Below are 22,754 nucleotides of genomic sequence, written 5' to 3'. Positions count from 1 at the left end.
AGTACATGTCACAGACCGCTCCTCTATTGCTAAAGAGAGTTATATAGAGTATCTGCTATGACTGCCTCTATCCAGTGCATGCCACGAACTGCTCCTCTGCTGAGCCAGGATATTATATAGCGCATCTGCCATGACTGCCTGTATCGATGTATACAATAGATTGCTCCTCTGTTGCTAAAGGGAATTATATAGAGCATCTGATATAACTGTCTGTATCCATTGCATACAATAGACTGCTGACCTATTGCTAAAGGGAATTATATAGATCATCTGGCATGCCTGCCTCTATCCAGTGCATGCAGTGGACTGCTCCTCTGTTGCTTCAGGAATTATACAACTCATCCACCATGACTGCCTTTATCCAGTGCATGCATTGGACTGCTCCTCCGTTGCCCCAGGGATTATACAGATCTTCCGCCCTGACTGCCTCTACCCAGTGCATGCAGTGGACTGCTCCTCTGTTGCTCCAGGAATTATACAGATCACCCGCCATGACTGCCTTTATCCAGTGCATGCAGTGGACTTCTCCTCCGTTGCCCCAGGGATTATACAGATCATGCGCCATGACTGCCTCTATCCAGTGCATGCAGTGGACTACTCCTCTGTTTTTGCAGGGATTATATAGATCATCTGCTTTGACTGCCTCTATGCAGTGCATGCAGTGGACTGCTCTTCTGTGGCTCCAGGGATTATACAGATCGTCTGCTTTGACTGCCCCTACCCAGTGCATGCAGTGAACTGCTCCTCTGTGACTCCAGGGAGGATGTAGACCATCTGCTTTGATTGCCTCTATCCAGTGCATGTAGTGGACTGCTCTTCTGTGGCTCCAGAGATTATACAGATCATCCGCCATGCCTGCCTCTTTCCAGTGCATGTAGTGGACTGCTCTTCTGTGGCTCCAGGGATTATACAGATCGTCTGCCATGACTGCCTCTACCCAGTGCATGCAGTCGACTGCTCCTTTGTTGCTCCAGGTAATTACGTAGATCATATGCTTTGATTGCCGTTATCCAGTGCATTCAGTGGACTGATCTTCTGCGGCTCCTACTTGGAGTCTCTGGAAAGCAGCTTAATCAGGTGCTACAATAAAATAACGTAAAGTGCTTATGCTCTCTCTCTTACATTTCTTCCTCACTTTACATGTTTAGGTGCAGTGACCTCGTACAGGATAAGAATACCGCTCAGGTCACCAATGACATCAAAATGCTTCCTACAAGGCCCTTGATGCAATTCAACACTATTTTAACCAAGCCCAGCCACCATGGTGTATCCTGCTAATGAGTTTTAGCATCTCATCGGGGATATGAAAGTCTATACAAAGTGTAATTACTTTGAAAAATGCTCATTCGAAGGCAGAAGTCTTTTTCTTTTTGAGAGCAGTGAAAATGGACTGTCATTTTGGATATTTCCTAAGAAAAATTAAAATTGAGTATTGGTGCCTATACTAATTTAAAAACCAGGGAAGGCAAGTTTTATACAGTATAACAGGGGAGAATATTCTTCTGCTAAGGCGTTAAGGAAGTAACCACTGCATGCAAAGTTGCATGCTCTATTCTGTGTACATGTTAGGTATTAGTAGCAGGATATCTCCTTGGAGTTCGTTACGTCGTATGGAGATGCCAAGTTCACATCTTGGCAAGTCGAGCCTGTCATCGTTCTTAGAGTAGTGTAATCTCATTTACGTGTGCTTGAGGCATTACAGGCATGCACAACATACACTTGTAATCATTATAACTGTAACTGTTTTCTGTTTTATTCTGTTCTCGCTATTTGTAATATTATGACAACATATGTGTACCAATTTTCTAGGACTGATTTTGTAGACCATGGCCAGGAGACACAATGCTGCCACCAGGGACAGTCCTTTTATAACCTTCCTGGATGTTTTATTATTGTGGCCACTGGTGGCCCTTGTGGGGCAGCACCTGCAGCATGACCTGCAGTTCTTCAACGCAGGGCACATCACAGTTGTGTATCAGGCACTCTAACTAAATCACGCCGACCTCTAGACTGGGGATGGGCTTGGGCAGAGGGGTGCCAGCACATTGTACTTTCTTTGTTACTGTATCTTCAGACGTAGTCAGCTCCTGGAGCTTGGCTTGCATTGTAGCATCTTTTTCAGCATGCTCGTTTTCCAAGAAGTGTTAATATTAACCCGTCATCATGAAATAGTTGTGTTTGCATTCCAAGGGCTATCTATCCCTCTCACCCACTGGGCAATTTTAGCCCACCGATTGCCTACAAGAACAAAGGCTGAAGTGAGGAAATTGATTTTATTTAGCATTTCAGGTGTGTTCACGCCCAGCGGGGTCCTGCAAATTTAAACATAACTGCTCCTTCTGTGGACACTCTTCTCACCCAGAGTTCAAATGCATCAATAAATCCAGGTGGAAGGTTAAGGATGGGAGTAAGCCCTCAAGCTGACTTAATCTTGCCCTCACCCATACAGATTGATGCATACCTCTCATGGCTGCAATTGTATCCTAACAAAGACTCTGCAGACTTATTGTTTAAAGGTTTCTCTTTTGGTTTCAGGATTCCCGCCCTAAAAGTGCCCCCTAATCCGTATTGCATTAATTTATTGTCAGCCTGGAGAAATCTGGGGGCTGTTACGAAGAAGGGTGAGAAGGAAAGGTTGTTGGGAAGATTGGCAGGCCCTTTCTCCTCTCCTCCGTCCAATAATTTTGTCTGTTCCCCCTTGGGAGAGGTCCCTAAGAAAGAGCCCAGGCAATTCAGATTAATCCATAACCTCTCAGCTCCACGTGAGTCTTCAGTGAATGAAACAATTGACCCCCAAGTGTGCTCAGTTTGTTATGCCACAGTGGATCAGGCTCTTGAGAAGTTGTGCGACCTAGGCCAGGGGCACATCTGGCCAAGAATGACATTGAGTCAGCATTTCGGCTTCTCCCAGTACACCCAGAAGATTACCATTTATTAGGGTTCCAATTTGCAGGGTCTTATTATTACGATAAATGCATGCCAATGGGTTGCACTGTGTCTTGCAGTTATTTTGAACAGTTCAGCTCCTTGTTCCAATGGATTTTCACCAAACACACTGGGCACAGGGATGTGATTCATTACTAAGATGATTTTCTGGTACTGCGCCCTCCTGGATCAGAGAGGATTCTGTGGGCTTTACGGGCCTTGACTACCATGTTTGAGGAATTTGGGGTTCCACTAGCCCCAGGCGAGACAGAGGGCCATGCAACCTGCATTACATTCCTCTGGATCGAGATAGATTCAGTGGCTGGTGAGTGTTGCCTCCCCTTTGATAAGTTGTTGGCCTTTAGAAACTCAATTGACTCAGTTCTGGCACAAAAGAATGTCATGCTACACCAGCTGCAAGTGTTGATAGGACAACTGAATTTCACTTACAAATTATTCCCATGGTGCGCCCCTTTTCCCGGTCCATTGAAAGGGCTATGGCAGAGTTAACTGAGAAGCATCATCACACTAGACTGTCGCTGGAGGTCAGAGAGGATTTAAAAATCTGGGCTTCCTTTTTACAAGATTTCAATGGGGGGGGTTCCTTTGGCCTCCTCACCCAGTCCCTAGTTCTACCCTGGGCCTCTTCACTGATGCAGCTGGTAGTGTAGGTTTTGGGGCCATCCTGGGTCGCAGTCGGTGTAGAGGAGATTGGCCGGTTGAGTGGCATAATACTGGGATTACGAGGAACGTGGCACTCCTGGAGTTATTCCCCACTGTGGTTGCTGTCACAATATGGGCCCTTATGTTCAAAGATAGATCTGTGATATTTTGGTCTGACAACATGGCAGTGGTGGAAGCCATTAATAGGCAGGGTGCCTTACGCAGGCTTCTACTGCGGTTACTGAAACATCTAGGCTTAATGTGTTTGAAACTGAATATTACATTCCGTGCAAGACATGTTCCTGGTGTTCATAACAATGCCGTTGATGCTTTTTCTCACTCATTGATGCAGGATCTTCAGAGGTTCCACCCACAGGCAGCGGAGAAGATGACGGATTTCCCAGCATATCTGTGGAAGATTGGAGTCTCGCCCTCTCCAATTTAGTAGCAGCGTCCCTAGCAACCCACAGATGGGGCTCATATGAAAAATCATTCCAGCAATATAGAATGTTTTTGAACTCTTTTTAAATTACCGATTGGATTTCAACGCAGGCCATTTGCTGTTTTTTAAGTCATCTTAGGGAACTTGGCAAACCAGTTTCTTGAGAAAAGGCTCACCTTGCCGCCATTTGTTTTTTTGCAAAACTACATAATCTGGAGGCTCAATTTAACGCATTTGTCATTAAAAGGGCTGTAGCCAGGTGGGCTCGGCTAGACTGCACCAAGAAGGATACTAGGCATCCCCTAACGGCTCACATATTGGGGGAACTCCTGGACAGTCTTGAGAAGGTTTGTTCCTCCCCCTTTGAAGCCACACTATTTGTGATCGCATTCTCTACAGCCTTTTATGGAGCTTTTCGTGTGGGCAAATTAGTGGGGTCATCCAAGGGTGATTACACTGGAGGCCTCCAGTGGACCGACGTTCGGATTAACACACGGGTTTGTTGCAATTTGGTTACAAAGGTCCAAGACAGATCGACTAGGAAAAGGATTGACCATTGAACTTAAGGCTGCCCAGGGATCCCCTTTGTGCCCAATAGATCGCTTGGGCTCATACTTAGCAGTTCGCACAGCCTCTGAGGCTTCAGCTCTTTTTCTTCATAAGACCTGGGAGTGCTTATCACGTTACCAATTCTTAGCAAGTAATGAAGGCGGCACTAGAGGCGGCTGGGGTAGACCCTCAAGATTACTTATCGCATTGGGGCAGCTACTCTAGAGGCCGGGGCTCCGATATCCCCTGCAGAGTGAAGACCATCGGGAGATGGTCGTCCAATTGTTATAAACGTAACGTAAGGCCTGAGTTGCTATGATAAGTGTTACACACTCCTGTTTTTGATTCTTCATGATGGTTACTCATGCTACTTTCTTTTGTTTCAGTACTATGCTGTCTCACGTGGTTTGGGTGCTGGGGCACTCTTTTGTCCGGCGGGCTGTCTACAGGTTGCAACTGCTCCGTAAGCCTAAGCCGGCGGCAATTCGTGATGTGGCCTTTCGTTGGTGTGGGATTGGTGGGCTGGGAGTCACTCAGCTGCAGCAACTGGTGAAAATGGCAAAAGGGTGGGAGGGACTCCAGTTCCCAAACCTCATCGTCATACATATGGGTGGAAATGACCTAGTTCGACTGGGGCGCAGACTCTCAGGGAAGCAATTTTAATGGAAATCACCCGATTATCCAAGGAGTTCCCGAACGCTGCCATCACATGGTTGCACATGGTACCTCATCGCAACTGGGGTCAGAACACTAAATCAAGGACCATGAACGTGTCCGTTCATTGACTTAATGTGGAAATATCGAGACTGTGTCCTGGTCCAGGCCACTTATGGAACATCCCACACAAACTTCTAAACAGGCCAGACATGCTTCATAAAGATAGGGTGCATTTATCTTATGCAGGAATGGACCATTTCATTGAGGACATTTGGTCCTTCTCTCTCAGCTTGTTTGGGCATGGGGAGGGCGAAGGACCTTTGGGCCCCTGGTCGCCCTTGTGGCGGAAGAGGAGATATTAAAGTCACTATAACCAACAGAGGGGTCCTCAAGGCAGGATCCCCTGGATAACACCAGAGGTAGGATCCTGAAGTCCTGAACCAACCTGCGGATGTACACACCAGCTTAGGGGTGTAGGGAGCCCAGATTGCTGGAGTGGGCATGGGGCTCCCGCTCCTGGCCGCCCCTTTACACCCCAATGGCGGATTGGTGTTTGGGGAGGGGGTGGAACACAGAGCATGAGGACAAGGGATGGTGAAGTCTGGGGATCCGCCCCCCAGGGATACAGGTGAGGTATGGTTCACCTGTGTGGTCCAGAGGAGGTTCAGGACAGGAAGGGATCTTGTCACTTTGATGTATGACTTAACTGACTGTGAAATTCTTATTGAAATGATGTGAAGTTATTTGATGTATTGTATTGTTTTTAAAGTGAAATATTAACTGCGTGTGTTTTTTAAATCTTCAATTTAAAATAAATTCCTTCCAACAAATAAGTATTGTCGGTCTGTGTGCTGCAGGTGTTGGGGTGAGAGCTTTCTGGTGGCCTCCGGGTTCTATGATATCATCAACTATTTCCTGCTTTTCAGCCAACAGCAAGTTACATTGTGGGGCTTGTAGTTTAGCTTTTAACACCTAAATGAGGGGCTAAAAACTCCAGCATGCAAAGTGCTGTTGGAAAACATGCCAGAATTGGCTGACAGTGTTAAATATGAACATGAAACCAGTTATCAGCTATGTTTTAAAGTTTTACAATGTTATCTACTTTATTTCAAAACTGTTTTTTCACACGTAAAACCAAAACTGCACATTGCTCACATATTTTGTGACAGTTCACTCTTTTATTAACATTATGCATTAAAACAAGCTTTGGCAATACAAATTGTTTTGCATTTTATGTAGTGGGAAGTTTTACACTGAGCTTTACAACACAATAATGGTAAAACATAGACAGCAGCAGAGAAGCATTCCTTAATATAAAGCATAAGAAACTGATGTGGAAGTAACAGAAGGAACATCACATACTTCTCTCGGGTATGCAGGACAGGCACAACACGGGTAGCTAACACAATAAACAAAGTGTGCGAGGAGTTAAAAGACAGCTGTATGCTCTCTGTAAATATGCATGAGCTTGCAAGGAGTATTAACTCTTGGAAGAAGTAGCCAGATGTCTTATAGAATGACAATACATTCATGTACTTTTATAGGAAGGTGAATCTCCACTTGCCTAGCATGGTACACTTCATCAGTGGGTTCTATTTCTAGTGCTGGGAAGCATGCAAAGTTACTATTGTTCACTATAAGTGCACTCTATGATTTATGGTTTCTCCGGTTTGGGTAATATATGATGTCCATTATCATGATATTTATTTTCTACCTTTCTTAAACTGTCAGATCTACCTTAAAATTGTGTGTGGGCATGATCTGATTGGACAATAGGTTGATATGGCAGTACCAGAGGGCTGGTCTGATAGGTCAGTGTATGAGTAGGTTTCCTGGCTGGTTGTGAACCTGTTTTTTGGTATGGTAGGCTGGATATTATTGTTGATTTATCTGTTATTACTACAAATATTACCTGCAGAGAGCACAAATGCACGCATTGTCCCACACCTTGCAAAACATCTATACAGGATTTCTTTAAAAGTTCAAAATTGCCTCTATTTGCAAATGTGGGACACTTTTGTTGCTATCTGATTCACTAATGTGGGCCTCTTTTATTTTGGTGCCCAGGCCTATTTTCTGCCCCAGTCTGATCATGAGTGTGGGTGAGCTTAAAATGTTTTACTGGTTTCTCTTATCACACGATTACAAATGGGGGGAACTGTCAACTGCACTCGAAAATTGCCCTTATGGGGCCAGACGCCTTCCTCAGGACTACAGCTAACTCTAATTAAATATTGTGAAACAGTCCAAGATTATTGGGCATGTTATGTAAGTCCATTCAATATATCATTTGTTTTCTCATAAGATGGTACAATGGCATTAGAAATAGCTCTTCTTCACCGAACAGGCACACCTTGAGCAGAAAGAGTTAATAAAAGCCCCTCCTTCCGAGGACAAGTACTTATAGGTAGGCCTGGGCGGAGTTCATGGGGTTCCACTCTGTGGGATTCCGCAGAGTTGATATAAACTCTGTGGAATTCCACAGCGGCGGAGTTCCGTTAGACGCGGAGTGGCACCCTCTCCTAAATGCGCCTGATCTCAGAAGTGCTAAGCAAGGTCAGGCGCATTCAGGAGAGGGCCATAAGCAGTGAAAGCTGCTGTTTCAGGCCTCTTGTGTACTAGCAGGTCCCGTGTGCACTGCACGCGGGACAGGCCGATGCACAAGAGGCCTGAAGCTGCTTCTTTCTTTCGCTGCCTACGACCCTGGCCTGAATTCAGGCCGGGGACATAGGCAGTGAAAGCTGCTCTTATATTCCTCTTGTGCACCGGCCTGCCCCGCACAAGATGCTTTGGTAGGCAAGAGCATAAGAGGCCTGAAACAGCAGCTTTCGCTGCCTACGGCCCTGGTCTGAATTTAGGTCAGTGCTGTTTCAGGCCTCTTCTGCACTCTCCTTCCCCTGCCATGTGCACAAAAAATAGAAAGGGAAACGAGGGTCTTACCTGGGTCTAGGTCAACTACAGGGACCCCGTTGCTACGTCCTGGCTCTCTCCTCCCTTTGCCCCCTGCTCCTGGGCCTGGCCCGGGATGCTGGCAGAGGGAGGCCTGGAGGATCGGAGCTGGTGTCTGCAGCAACTCCATGCTGCTGCGCCAACGTTGGTCGGGCCAAGAGTGCACACTGCAGCCTAGTTATGGGCTACACACCACAGAAACTGTCGGCGCTTGCAATATGTGGCCCATAACTGGGCTACAGTGCGCACGCGGTGAGCTCCACTACGCTGATGGGGCTAGTGGAGTTTTTGCCGGAACTCCGCGCAAATGCCAAAAACTCTGTTACTTCTGCCAGCATAGCGGAGCTCGCACCCACCCCAACTTCTAGGGTAGCAACAGAGCATACTTTCTCTGCTTTGCATTCAGGTGGCACAAATACAGCAGGGCATTAGCAAAGCAAGTTTCTCTCTCTTACACAACACAAGTGCAACCTGCCATTCCCTGAAGGACATGTCCAGCAGGGCAAACTAGTACAAGTGTTGAATGCTCACAGAACATGTACAGTTAAGACAGTGATATGTAGGTCATGGGCAGACCTCTTCTGGACTGGGTGCTTAACTCACTGAGAAGCATGTATGGGTGGATTACTTAGGTAATATGTGAGATCTGACACCATTTTCACTTAAGTGATATTCCACATCAGCATCCTTATAGTGTGGAGCTCTCACTCGGAGACCCGCGGTTGGTGCTCATAGCCCTAATGTAGTAGGCATTGTTATTTGGAGCAGCCTGGCCACAGCCTACATAGGCACACAGGTGTGAACTTCTTCGAGAAGGTTTTTAATGCGCACACACCTGAAACTGTGCAATCCCAACCTCGGTGCTACAGTTGTTCGACGTGTTGAGGGCCACCACCGATCCGGCCTTGCCTAAGCTAGCTAATGCGCCACTCTATGCCAAGGTCAGCGTTCGTCGCTCGGTGTCTTTTCCCCATGGCGCGAGTCCCTTCTGGGCCTCGCAGTCACATGGCACAAACATGATTAATCGCCTTTACTTTAAAGTCTGTACTGCGCAAAGGGAGGCCAATACAGGCCCAATGCACACGCAGCCTGCTACACGTCAGCAGTAGCTGTAATAGTGGTACATATTCTATGACCCATCCAAGCTCTCGCTACCCTGTCCAGCCGCACTTATCAAGAGTGGTCTACCCACGCGCCCATCCGGGTGGGATGAGAGGATATCTGCTCTCTGTGAGCTCGAGCGTTACAAACGCGCTCAGTGGTGTATGTACAGTGTACCCCTCCTCCCAAGCCCTTCAGATGAGCTGGCTCGCACTGTGCATGACAGCGGGAGTCATGTAACATTGTCAGTAACGTGATAACACGGCACATCCCATGCTCGTCTGTTCGCGGCTCCTGCTCGCTCTGCTGTAAAATTAGGGTAAATGTGAGAGTGTTGAGGGATACAAGAATAGCCTGCCCTTAGCGGTGCGCGCCTGCCGCCGAGTGAACGACGGAACTTTACCTCACGCTTGCACGCGAGCTGCTGACTAAATCATGAGGCAGCACCAACCAGTGGCGGGGGCACGGGGGCTGGGGTGGAGAAGGAGAAGGGGGTGGGGAGGGAGACTCCGGTTGGGGGGATTCCGCTGCTGATTAAATCATGAGGCAGCACCGACGGGGGGGGGGGGGGGGGGGGGGGGGGGGGGAGTGCAGAGAGCGAGAGGCGGGGAATCCTGCGCGCAGAGCTGCAACGGGCCATTAGAGGCAACCAGAGAGGTCTGGCTGGAGGTACCACACTTTCGCCTTCTCTAGATGAAGTGCGCACTAATGGGAGGAGACTCTCACTGTCTGAATTGTGTTGACTAAAGTATGAAACGGATTAATGGATGCTCGTGCTCTGCTTCCACCGCCCTCATATTCCAGTGCGCCTCGTGGGACAGCTGCATTTACTGTCAGTGGCAGAGCGCGAGCGAAGGGTTGCCAGCAGGTGCGCTTGTAAAGTATAGACAGAAAACATTTTATCGCAAGTGTGGTTAAGTCATTTAGACCACCCAACATACCATCACAAATAATGTGGGCCCCTTTACTACATCTTCCACAGCACTTCCGGTCCCTCTGCTTCTGGGTGACTGGATGAAAGGATAAACTTCATCACTACATCTTAAGCAAAGACTAATAGGATAGGGGTGGGTGAAGCCGTTTTTTTATATGTTTGCAAAAGACCTCTATTTTGACAGCTACGTGATGGAGTCTGCCCAAACACACACGTTTCAGGCCAAGTGTGGAGTCTAGACTGCTTCAGGTTATGTCTCTGGATGTCAAATTCCCCAGCACGCTCTGCTTACGGTATGTGTGTTCAGTGCACGTGGTGGTGCGCGCAGAGAAGCCGGGAAAGGAGGTGTTTCTCGTCCCACGCCAGGTGCCACTGAAGGGAGCGCTGTAAAACTTTGCGGCCATGCGGCGCTAGCGCCCTGAGTTTGCTGCTGCTGCGGACAGGAGGGGCTCTGAGCCCAGCCACTGCCGGTGCACAGCAGAGCGCACAGCCCAGCAGCAGGAGCGGCCGTGCAGCGGGGAGCCGGCTCTGAGCGCAGGGTGCCGGTAGCAGAGGGCGCCGCAGAGGCCTCCAGGGCCAGTGCCCCGGGCTCATCACGCCGCCGGGGCTCCCCCGCATCTGCTGCTGTTCCCAGCCCCGGTGCATCCCGAGCAGCGGACGCCGCTGCGGGAGGCGGGAGAGGCGGAGGGGCACCCGAGCTGCAGCAGCGGTGCACAGAGCCGGGATGGAGCCACCCTCGGGGCCCGAGACGCCCCCCGCCGCCTCCACCTTCCAGGCCCGGCTCTGGAGGAACCTGCAGATGGGAAAGTCCCAGAAGAGCAGCAGCGGCCCTGAGCGCCGCAGTGCGGACTCCCCGCCGGTTCTGACGGCTGTGGCAGGGGTCCCCGGGTCCCTACCCCTGCCCGGGCTGCCCCCTGGTCTGAACCCGCAGCCGCTGCGCAGCCGGAGGCACCACGTCCTGGACCGCGTCTTCTCCTCTTCTCAGCCCAACCTGTGCTGCTCGGGGCCCGAGTCCCTGGAGGGGGGCGGCGGGGGCGCCCTGCGCCGCCTCTTCCGGGAGCACCTGCTGCCCCATGGCCGGGCCAAGACGCCGCCGCCCCCGGGGGAGCCGCCCGGAGTGCACTCCTCCACCCCGCCGGCAGGGAGCAGCACGGAGCCCCTCGAGCCCCACCGAGCCCCGCAGCATCCCCGCAGGAGCCCCGGAGGAGGGCACCTGGCGCACCAGAAGAGCTCCTCCCTGCCCGGGACACAGTGCCTTCGGGAGCTGCTGGAGCCTGCAGCCGAGATCAGCACCAAGGACAGCGCCCCGGGGAACCAAGCCAAAGCGGTGAGTGTAGCGGCCCATCCCGGCCAGCCAGGGTCTCCCCTGGCCATGTGTAGCGATGTCCCTACCAGAGCCTCCCTGGGCATGTGCAGCGCGGCTCCGACCAGAACCACTCCCCCCCTCCCCTGCATGTGTAACTCTGCTCCGACCAGAGCCTCCCCTGCGCATGTATGCTGAGCTGCCCTGACCAGAGCCTCCCCTGGGCATGAGTCTAGTTCTTCACCGACCAGTGCTGTCCAGTCCACACCTCCTGTCCACAGCGTATTGCCTCAGGTCCCAAGAACACACTTCAGGGAGCTGCCTTTACCCCTACATCTTGCTGCACGTGGCGCGCGCGTTGTCCTGCTATCACTGCTAGGGGGCTCGGTCCAGTTCGAGTACCCTCCACTTTTGAAACACAAAAGCATACTTTGAGAGCAGATTAATAAACTCCATCACCGCGTCTCGGAGACAACACAGGCTGCGTGCAGAGGCAGCGCAGATACATGTAGACCGAGTCTGTACGTTTTGAACACGTGCAGATAATCTCGTCAAACCATACACCTTGCAAGAATATTTACTTCATTGAAGGATGCAGCTCAGCCTTATTGCGTTTTTGTTTATAACTAAACTGAACTATTTTAAATTGCTTGACCGAACTTTTACTATCAAAACTGGATGTAGTCCAACAGAATACATAGTGCAACATTCCATCTGAGTATAACCTTAAATTGTTCACAGTGTTCATTATAGACCCATACTCCCCCACCCCCGGAATTCTGAGATCGCCCTGCGTCTTAAAGTCCACACAAACTATCTATCAGGGTATGTTAGGGCTACAGTCCATCTCATCTCTCTTCCGACCTGTCAATTTTTACGTCTATATTACATGCGCATCGCAACATATTCTTGATAAGGGCCCCAAAAGTCTCTCTGCCTGGATGAGGGCAGCAATAGCAAAGAATATAGGTCAGCCAATTCACAAAACACAATCGTGTCTTTCAACACAAATCCAACATCAATTTGATCTTTCTTCAGTTGAACTGAAGCGAGGTACAGCCACCCCTTCACACCATGTATTATAATTGCCCTCTTCCCCCAAAATAGCTCTTGAATGGTGCCAATAAACTACAAGCACATAGCCCAGAGGAGGTTCTGCACGTTTGCACTGGCTCTTATATTTATTTTCTTTAATGCTTTGAATAGGGGTTATTGGAGAAACGTGTGAAGAAGTGCTGAGCAAATTAGATGACGTTACAAGGCGCAGGGCAGGAAGTTCCCTTCTGTGAGGTGACATTTCAGGAGGCCGCTCGGAATCTGTTTAACCGCATTGGGTTTGTTTACACTTTTGCATTTACCCACGTGCTCTGCTGTTCTGCGGTTGCTGGAGCTCTTTGGCCTATTTTACAATTTCCGGTGAATGTTGTTTGCTTTTAGAGGAACTTGGGTCTACGGGCTGCGGTCAGCGCCCCCGGATGTAGGTGTTATGTACTGCCGTGTAAACGCACAACACGCTTAACTTCACAGGTTTTGGCCTATCCTGACATGTTTTCCGGTTTAATCGCTTGTCGGGATGTTCATGTAAGTCTCTGCGTATCTGGGAGCCTCTGCCTTCTAGTGACTGTCCTGACGGTCATGGGGTACGCCCGGAGGCGGGTGCGCAGCAGGCGCGCAGATATGGTGCTGTCGGTGCAGGGCTGGCAGACAGACACTTTTACTCCCTTACTTTTCTTTTCCACTTTCTCCCGCTGCTCCCTAATAGAGCTGTAGGATCCGGGACAGCAGCCAGACGGCTCTAGTTGTTTTCAAACAGGGCGCGCAGTTCCAGAGAAAGTCGTTTTTGACAAGGTGTTAATTCTAATAGGTTGTGTGTAATGCACATCATTTTTTAGTCGTATCACAAGCCGAATGTCTATTTTCATTGTTGTTCATTTTGATGACATAGCTGTGTTTTTGGACTGTGCACTTGTTTACCTCATGCATTAAATCAGTATGCTCAGCTGCTCTCCCGGTTGTGTCACGTTGACAATGAGTGTTTTTTATTTTGACAGAGAGTGATCTTTTATGTCGTCATCGTTATTATTAGCAGTTGTCACAGCTTCTTGCCGTTCCCGGACTTCCTGCACGTTCATCCGTGATCTGCGTTTCTACACTTGCAAAAACGACAATCTGTGCCGAGCGACAAGTTTTCAGTTTACATTTTTATTTTGACATGCATGTGTGAAGCCGGGAGGACAGGGCAGATTCGGAGGGGCTCTATGGGGGCAGGTCACGAGAGGGCACCCCAGCACATGCAGTACAAGGCAGTGGCGAAAGCGACGTGACCCCCTGAAGGATGTGTTAGCGGCCCCTGAAACACCAACGTTTCACAGATATTTGCAGTCCTGAGGCTGAAGGGGGGAGGGGATTGAGGCTCCCCTCACAACAGGGACTGCAGGGGCCTGTGTTACGCCCCTGGTAGAAGGAGAGTAGAACATGTGACATTGTGGTTTATATTACAGTACTCACCTCGAAGAGGCTCCAATGAGTCAAGGAGTCTTCTAGTGCCTCCTTTGGAAGATAGCTCCTAGAAATGTCTGATGCAGTGTGTACGGCGCATTAAACCTGGACAATGAATGATGACAAGTAAAACAAGTGGGTACGTTGTGCGCTTAACAGCCCAACGTTAATATAATATCGGTATAGTTACATTGCCTGTAACCTCATTCATGACAATTATGTCTCCCTTTTGACCTACCAATACGTTCATCTGTCTATCTTTGACCTGTGTTATCTTTCCTCTGTGTTTCACCACTTAGAGGAAATATGAAAGAGATTAGGCAACCAAAAAGAATCCCCAAAAATCAAGGCCATACCTGATTAGGCACCGAGAAAGGGGCGGGGGGGGGGGGGGGGCGGAGGGGGTACAAAATCTGAAAAAGAAAATAAGTGCAAAATAGGGAAGGCAGCCTGATCCATTTATTCTAATGGGCCCCAGCCATCGGTCCATCAATGTAAGGATTCTGCACGCAGAACCAGAGGGGGAATCACTGGCAAAAACATAACAGTCTCCTGACTCTAAATAGTGCAGGTGGAACATCAACTTGTGGGGTACTCCATGTTTATGGAAGACTATCCTGTCTGCAAGCTCCAAATCAGGGTCCAAGTCCTTTTTGAAGCCATATTGGGCGTGATCCAAAATGCTATTTCAAGAGGATGATAAGCTATTGTTAGAAATGGGGTCTCTAGTAGGCAGTCAATTTACACCCTGTCCAAGCAGGGATCCTCACACTAGTCAGGGTAAGGGCGTCACACTCCTAGGATAACCCCTGCTAACCCCATTGGTAGCTTGGCACGAGCAATCAGGCTTATCTGAGAGGCAATGTGTTAAGTATTTGTTCCCACCCACAGTAACACAGTGAAAACACCACAGATGGACACCTTACCAGTTTAGAAAAATAGCCAATATTTATCTAAGTAAAACAAGACCAAAACAGCAAAAAATCATCATACACAAGCAAAGATATTAATTTAAAAAGATTAAATCCCAATAAAAGCACTTAGAAACACAAGAGCTCCAACTGGTACTATCACAGCGTTATGACAGAACCATTCCAAATAGTTTGATGCCACGTGCGAGGGAGTGCGGCACCAGTCACAGAGTCGCACAGACCCCAGGTACACTACCTTAAAGATGAGTCAGAATCAGGCGTGGCACAGAGTCGATGAGGTGAGGCATCATTGGAGCTAGTGCACTGTCCGTTACGTACTGCTACGCAGGAGGTGAGGCGTCGGTTCCTTATTGAGGCAGCAGTGGCGAGGCAGCGTTGGTGGCAAGGCATCGGTTCCTTACGATCTGGCGGGGTCGATGAGTCCAGCGGGTCAAGATGCAATGAAGCAAGTTCGCAGTGTCACGGTCACACCATGGGGCCATAGGTGCCACAGCGGAGTCAGGTGTCACTGACGTCAGTGACACGTCTCTTGAGGCTCACAATGTTGCGGGACTTCGCAGGCATTGAGGCGGTATCGGACCTGCAGTGTCTGCCATGGTCGTTGCATTTCAGCGGCCACCACAGCTTTCGGGCAGCAGCGCCAGTTCTGAAGTCATCCGTAGGTGGTGTGCCTTGTACTTCTTGCTTTATGTCAGACGTCAGTCCCAGAGGCCCATGAACTGGAGTGGGCACCTCTTGGCAAGTCAGGGTCCTCAGCAAGAGAACCCAGGGACTGGCAGGTGAAGTCTTTGATGTCCCTCAGATTTCTTAACAGGAGGCAAGCTCAGTCCAAGCCCTTGGAGAAACTTCACAAGCAAGATACACAGCAAAGTTCAGTCTTTGCCCTCTCCAAAGCAGAAGCAGCAACTGCAGGCCAACCCAGCAAAGCACACAGGGTAAATGGGGAGTACTCCTCATCACAGCTCTTCTCCTTGGCAGAGTCTCCTCTTGATCCAAAAGTGTTCTAAAAGTGTGGGGTTTTGGTTCCAATACTTATACTAATTTCTGCCTTTGAAGTAGGAAAACTTCAAAGGAAAGTCTTTGTAGTGCACAAGACCCTGCCCTGGTCCCAGACACGCTTTAGGGGGTTGGAGACTGCACCATGTAAGAAAAGGCATAGCCCTAACCAGGTGCAAGTGTCAGCTCCTCCCATCACTTTAGCCCAGGAAGACCCATCAGGGAATACAGGCCACACCTCAGCTCCTTTTGTATGACTGTCTAGAGTGAATTCACAACCAGCCCGACTGTCATTCTGACTCAGATGTTTATTCCACAGCCAGGAAGAGGCACAGTATGGTTAAGCAAGAAAATGCCCACTTTCTAAAAGTGGCATTTTCAAACATGCAATTTAAAAACCACCTTAATTAAAAGATGTATATTTAAATTATGAGTTCAGAGACCCCAAACTCCATACCTCCATCTGCTCCTGATGGAAATTACACCTGAGAGGTATTTCAAGGCAATCCCCATGTTAAACTATGGGAGAGATAGGCCTTGCAATAGTGAAAAACAAATTTGGCAGTATTTCACTATCAGGACATGTAAAACAGAGCAGTTAATGTCCTGCGTTTTAAATATACACCCTGCCCACGAGGCTGCAGTGGGACTACATTAGGTGTGCCTTACATGTAATAAAGGGGAAGGTTTGGGCCTGGCAATTGGGTGCACTTGCCAGGTCCACATGGCAGTTTAGAACTGCACACAAAGACACTGCAATGGCAAGTCTGAGACAGGTTTACAAGGCTTCTCATGTGGGTGGCACAATCAGTGCTGGATGCCCACTAGTAGCATTTGATTTACAGGCCCTGGGCACACAGGGTGCACTATACTAGGGACATACTAGTGAATCAAATATGCCAATCATGGATAACCAGTCATAATCACAATTTGCACAGGGAGCACCTGTACTTTAGTACTGATCAGCAGTGGTAAAGTTCACAGGGTACCAAAACCAACAAAAACTAAATCCAACACACAGTGAAAAATGCAGAAGTCAGAGGCAAAAATAGAGGGGAAACCACACTAAGGATGCCAGGTCTAACAGCTGCTTAAAAAGGCATGGAATTCTCCGATATATGTATGTAATTTATTTAAGCTGAAGAGCACCTCAATATGAGCAGGGCCACAGGAATTATGCGATTGTGCGGCTGCTGCGACTTTTGCATAATTATAGATTTGCCACAGTTCTCACATAATCCATCATCTGCCACACAATCTGCAGATTTTAACAAAACAAAATGCTTCTAGCTCTAACAGTTCAAAAGTTACTAAAGTGCAGTGACACATGTTGCTGTGCTAAGTACTTTGGCAACAATGACTTTGTTTAGCTGCACCTTCCTGCAAATTGTGGTAAGTTCATATATGGTGCTCAAACACTAAAAACATAAATTGTTGCCAAAGTATGTATACTGGAATGGAAAGATCTAAACCAGTTAGTATCAGAACAAAAGCAATTAGTGGAACACACACAAACCTAATTCCATGAACCTTAACTATTCAAAATACTAAATTCAGTAGTCACTGCATACCAATGAGAATATGCAAGCTTAATGTAAAAACAAAATATATTCAGAAACAATAATCACTACATATTCATACGATTATGAGGCAGATATATATATATATTTATTAAACAAAAAATTTCCATTGCAAAATTCAATTCCTAATAATCACGGTTCAAATACATTTAAAAGGAATTAAATATTAATACATAGTCCAGCCCATTTTTTCAATAGTTAAAAAAAATGAAAAGTCCATCTGCAGGTATTCTCGCAAATGTTGACTTAATTCAACTGATGGAAGGCCATTAAGCAAAGCTGGACTGGTGAACTTTCTGATGCTTACAACTATATTTGGGTGTTGGACGGGTACTAATGATATACAGCCAATACCCAAACAGTGTTACCAAGGTAAATATGATTAAATAATGAAGTAATATTATTTTAAAATGTGCCACATTATGCTGCTTAATTTGCCTTGTTTTACCACGTAATTTGCTCAACCCTGATGCATAATTTGACCCTCTCCTCTCACATAATTCCAGTGGCCCTGAGTATAGGTGAAGGGAGAGTGCGGCCAATATGCAATCCGCTTGATCCTATTCTCAGTTTTAGTTTTGCTACGGTTGTCCGGATACACTAAATGTTGTGTAATGCTAGGCATGCTTTTAAAGAGCCATTCTATGAAAATGTTTTGCAACTGCCTAAAAGTAGTAAACCCAACACATGATTCACTGTAACGTACACCACAGAGACGCATTGCTTATAACAAAAAGAGTCAAATCTTAAGAGATTTTTTTGAATTTCAACAGAAGGGGTGCTTGAGTTTGAGAGTTTAGTTCTGTTGTAGAAAATGCTCTATCTCCCAAGCTTACGGTCCAGGACTCTGGCTCTTGAGATCAGGTCAGACTGGCTGGTGACACTACTCTCTGATGATCATATGTCCCCATGAAGCCCGATTACTTTTGGTATACGGTCTTATGCTCAATGGTCAAGACCTTATCCATCACCATTTTACTAAATGGCATTTAGGGTAAGGAATACAGGGAAGCCACGAGATGGCCCATTCAAGGAATGAAACCATGATGACTGAACATCTTATCAGCAGCAACGACTACAGTTGTAGATGATGAAAGCCAATAAAGTGCACAGCCCTTTTAAGTGCATTCATATGGAAGATGCAGAAACGGGAAGTATAGGGTGTCTGAGCTCCAAGAGAAAACTTGTGACTCAAGCAAAGGCTGAGGTTAGGGACTGTTAGTCTTTATCTGGCTCCAGTGGACAGACTGTAGTTCCTGGCCATTTAACAATTTGCCACAGGAAAACGTCACAGATGTCAGTGACACGTGGGTCCTATTGGGACAGATTTTTTTTTAAAGGACTGACATTCCCCATCTTACTATCGGCAACGATGAGGTGAAGTGGGCTGATTGATTATTTCTCCAGGTCTCCTTCTCTTCCTTATAAAGGGTAAACCCGAGCTGTGTTTCATCAGCATGCTTATAAAAGCATCCTCCTAATGGCTACTGGAGGTACCGAAGGCTGTATGCCGATACTGACCCACAGAGGGGATCATTTTCAGTCACGAGCAGTGGATGTGTTAGGTGGCATAGCCAATGTTTGCAGTCTGGCCATACAAAAGCACTCCAGCCAATCTAAAACAATTCCTCAGCAGCCAGCAGTACCCAGTTGTGTGATTAACAGGAGCTGGGTGATGGTATGGAAAGCCACAGACAGATCACATACAATAAATGCCCCAAAACTGCAACAACAACTATACCGCTACTGCTAACACCACTAGTTCAGAGAATCCAGTAAACTGTTGTCATTGACAAATCTTTGGACCATCATTGTCATCTCTAGTAACTTTGGTGTAAAGGGAAGTAAGGAAATAGGGGGCAAGTTATTAAGATCCATAGGGTCTAGTGTTGGCTAAAGAAACGGGAGGTACAATAACTGCTTTCCATTTTGGTGCCATGAAACTCACTTCGAGGGAGCAGCTGAACAGTGCCAACGGCTTTCCTGCCAGGTAGATTACAGCTCTTTCATAAACTAGTCCAGTCGGAGGTCTTGGGGCGAGCCAGAGAGCTGGATCGGTGCCATGGATTTATGGAATTGCTGTGAAGTCTAAGGCACAACATTTGTCAGCACTGGGGACCAGAGGCAGAAGTAGGGGCATAACTTGGCCATATCTTACAGGCATCAGATCTTTTCATCAGCTATTGTTTTCCCTCTGCGAAAAAACTCGGCTCATGATTCCTGTGAAAGCTGAAGGAGGGAACATGCAGCCGAGGGGGTCTTGGACTCATTTTTAGTACTACACGGCTCATTCGAGGCATTAGGAGCTTTTGCAGAGCACTCCTAAACTACACAGTTTTCGCCTTCTTGATAGGTAGAGAATGTTATTTGAGATTTGCCGTATGTGCTCTTACAGCCATCAGTGACTAATCCTTCGTTCATATTATCTAATGCCGTCGTCAGCCTGTTGATACCCTGAGGGAAGATGAACATTGATGAGAAATGTATTTTCACAGATAGTAAACTGGAAGATGCTTCTATGCTCACTAATCATTCTGGAGTGGCAAATTCAACACCATCAGTCTCGCAAACTGAACAATAAATAAAATCTACAAACCTCAGCACAGACGCCTCTGCCTTCCCATGCTAGTAAAACAACAGTTCTTAAGCCATAACCACGACGGCCTCTAATTCCCCGGTCTCCAGAAAAATACTATTTCTGACTGTTTTTATTTTCATTTGTCTCTATTCCTCCTTCAATGGATGACGAAAAAATATTTTTAAACGTATACAGGTGCCTTCCTCTTTGCTGTTACATGTGAAAAAAACAGAACTGGAATAATCCAATAGATTGATTTCAAATAGACAATGAGAGTGAAGCTCGAGTTTTCTACGATGTCAGTCATCACGCGAGTTGTCTATGATGTCACTATGATGAGAACGAGATCATAGTTATTTAATTTTACCCATTTACAGTGTTAAGTATGCTTCTCCTACATAATCTGGCCCTGCTTCAAAGCCATGGAAAAAAGCAATAGCGGTGTTGTTGAGCCATGGTCAAGCCATGACACACTTGCCTTTGCTCCTTACCACGTGCTATACCTAGTTTCCTATTATTCACCCCAACACCCTCTGGCCATCCCTAGGTGCAGCATTTGGTGCAGGGAAAGGTTGGTGGAACAAAAGACAACTGGTGAAAGTAAAACTAGAACAAGCTAATATCACGCAACAGAAGAAAAGAGACCCTTCTATATATGACCATGATTGGGCGCATTGTTTGCAGTCTGATGTGGAGCAAAGGAATGTTTCTAGACAGATTGGTGAGGCCACTGATCAACCGTTGCCCTCAAGATCGGTTCATGGTGACATGGGCCACAAAGGCAAAGAGGTGGTGATAGGATCACATATCAGGAAAGTTCCCACGATGTTTGATGATTTTATAAGCTATTAGAGATAATAGTATTTTAATGTATAATTTGCACATGTGCAGTTTAACATGTATTTAGTGATTTTTTTGTTTGTTTTTAAGAGGAGGAAGTTGATGTGATGTATGTATTGTGTCTCAAGATGCTTCTTGTGTGGTTTCTTGTGCATTGTCATGTTGTTATGATTTGTAATGCATACATGCATGAAGCGGACACTGGTGAGGGAATCGAACAGGAAGGGAGTCATTTGCAGTCAGACTCTGAGCCAGCTGGATGTGGCATGCCATGAGTGACTATAATCTGTGAATAAACAGCTGAATCTTGACTTTGTTTGTTTACATGTGACTACTATGGGCGCCACCCACTGTGACGAATCTGTAGGCTAAATAATTATTTGTGCACGTAGATTTTGTAACGTGTTTTTTAACTCTTTGTTGACACTGATAGGGACAGTCCTTAGTTTGTGTGAGTGGCAGCCTCATGTGGTGTTCCACTCCCCTTACCAGACCTACTTGGTTTCTAAATACTGTTTGAAATTTAGCCAGAATTTCGTTGACTGAAACCTCCCCACAATCCACATGGCACACAGGCAAATTACCTACTACCACAGGGTTCTCAGCTCCAGGACTTGCCAACCAATTATGTTCTTTTCTTTCACAGGTACGTACACTTTCATGTGTGTCTCACTGCCTAAACATTGTACCTTAGATAAAAAATAACCAACCATCTCTATGTCTTACTACCCAAACGCTTTGGGGTTCACATATGACTGCGACAATGAACAATCTTTACCCCAGTTCTCATAAAAGGTGGTGTCTCTTAATACAGTTATGGATAATCCAGAATCCGGCATGACCTGAAAAGGAATACCTTTAAAAACTGCAGTACACAACGATCCTTTAACTGTTTTAACCTTGTCATCACAGCCAAGTGTTAATATCACATTGTTGAGGGAATCATAACATGTGTCCACTTCAACATCAGCACTGCCAACTCTTAACATCTTCTTGTTACTCATGCAAACAATTTGAAAATGACATATTTTCTTAAAAAATAAGCTCTGTTCACCCATAGCTAGGCAGCCAGAGAAATTGCTTACGTGACTGTTAGATCCACATCTATAGCAAAAGATTGATGTCCTTTTTTAAACAAATTTAGACATTTTACCTTCAGTGATGACCATATACAATGACTCCTCTTGGACCAAGTGTGTAGATGGCACGCCTTTGATATCAGTGGTGGACTCTGCATGCATGACCTTGGTTGAGATTGCTGATCTTTCAATACTAAGAGCCAAATCAATAACTTCGAATAGTGACAGGTTTCTAAAACTAAGCAATCTCTCTTGGTTTTTCCTTGATGCACAGTTGAAAACAAATTAATCCCAAGTGTAATTATCTAGATTAGGACTACATTCACATGTAGTCACCAACACTCAGAGCTGAAATATACTCTTCCACATTCTTATTTGACAGTTGCTTGCGTTTGTAAAAATGATGTCATTCCAACATAATGCTAAGTTCATCAGAATATTGTTTCCTCAGTCTCGCTATGGCTTCTAGCTACACAATCCACTGTCCATCACCTTGAGGGGTAAGGCGTATTGGCGGCAGACTATCAAATATTTGCTGAGCTGCTTGCCCCAAACTTCCTAATAACAGTGCAAACTTGCATTATATCCATTGGCATCAATGGCTACCAAATGGTTCTCAAACAACCTGGACCACTGTGCCCATTAATTACTGGTTTACCTGGCTTCCCTAGGAATGGTGGTGCTTGAGTAATTTGATGAGGAGTTGCCATGACAGTGTATAGGACCA

General features: G+C 46.8%; 1 protein-coding gene across 3 annotated transcripts in view; it reads left to right on the top strand.

Moving 5' to 3' along the window:
* The first annotated feature begins 10,399 nt into the window (after window positions 1-10,399).
* Window positions 10,400-22,754, top strand: part of MCTP1 (multiple C2 and transmembrane domain containing 1) — a 2,197,525-nt gene continuing 2,185,170 nt past the window's right edge. Inside the window, exon 1 of one of the 3 annotated variants that reach the window (XM_069225469.1) lies at window positions 10,400-11,547. In XM_069225469.1, coding sequence (XP_069081570.1) covers window positions 10,945-11,547 — 603 coding nt within the window. In that variant the 5' untranslated portion in view covers window positions 10,400-10,944. The remainder of the gene's footprint in view (window positions 11,548-22,754) is intronic. The other 2 variants (XM_069225480.1, XM_069225487.1) reach the window with 2 other exon arrangements.

The sequence above is a fragment of the Pleurodeles waltl genome, chromosome 1_1 (genome assembly GCF_031143425.1).
Source record: "Pleurodeles waltl isolate 20211129_DDA chromosome 1_1, aPleWal1.hap1.20221129, whole genome shotgun sequence".
In the NCBI taxonomy this organism is placed as follows: Eukaryota; Metazoa; Chordata; class Amphibia; order Caudata; family Salamandridae; genus Pleurodeles; species Pleurodeles waltl.
This window is presented reverse-complemented; position numbering and strand designations above follow the sequence as displayed.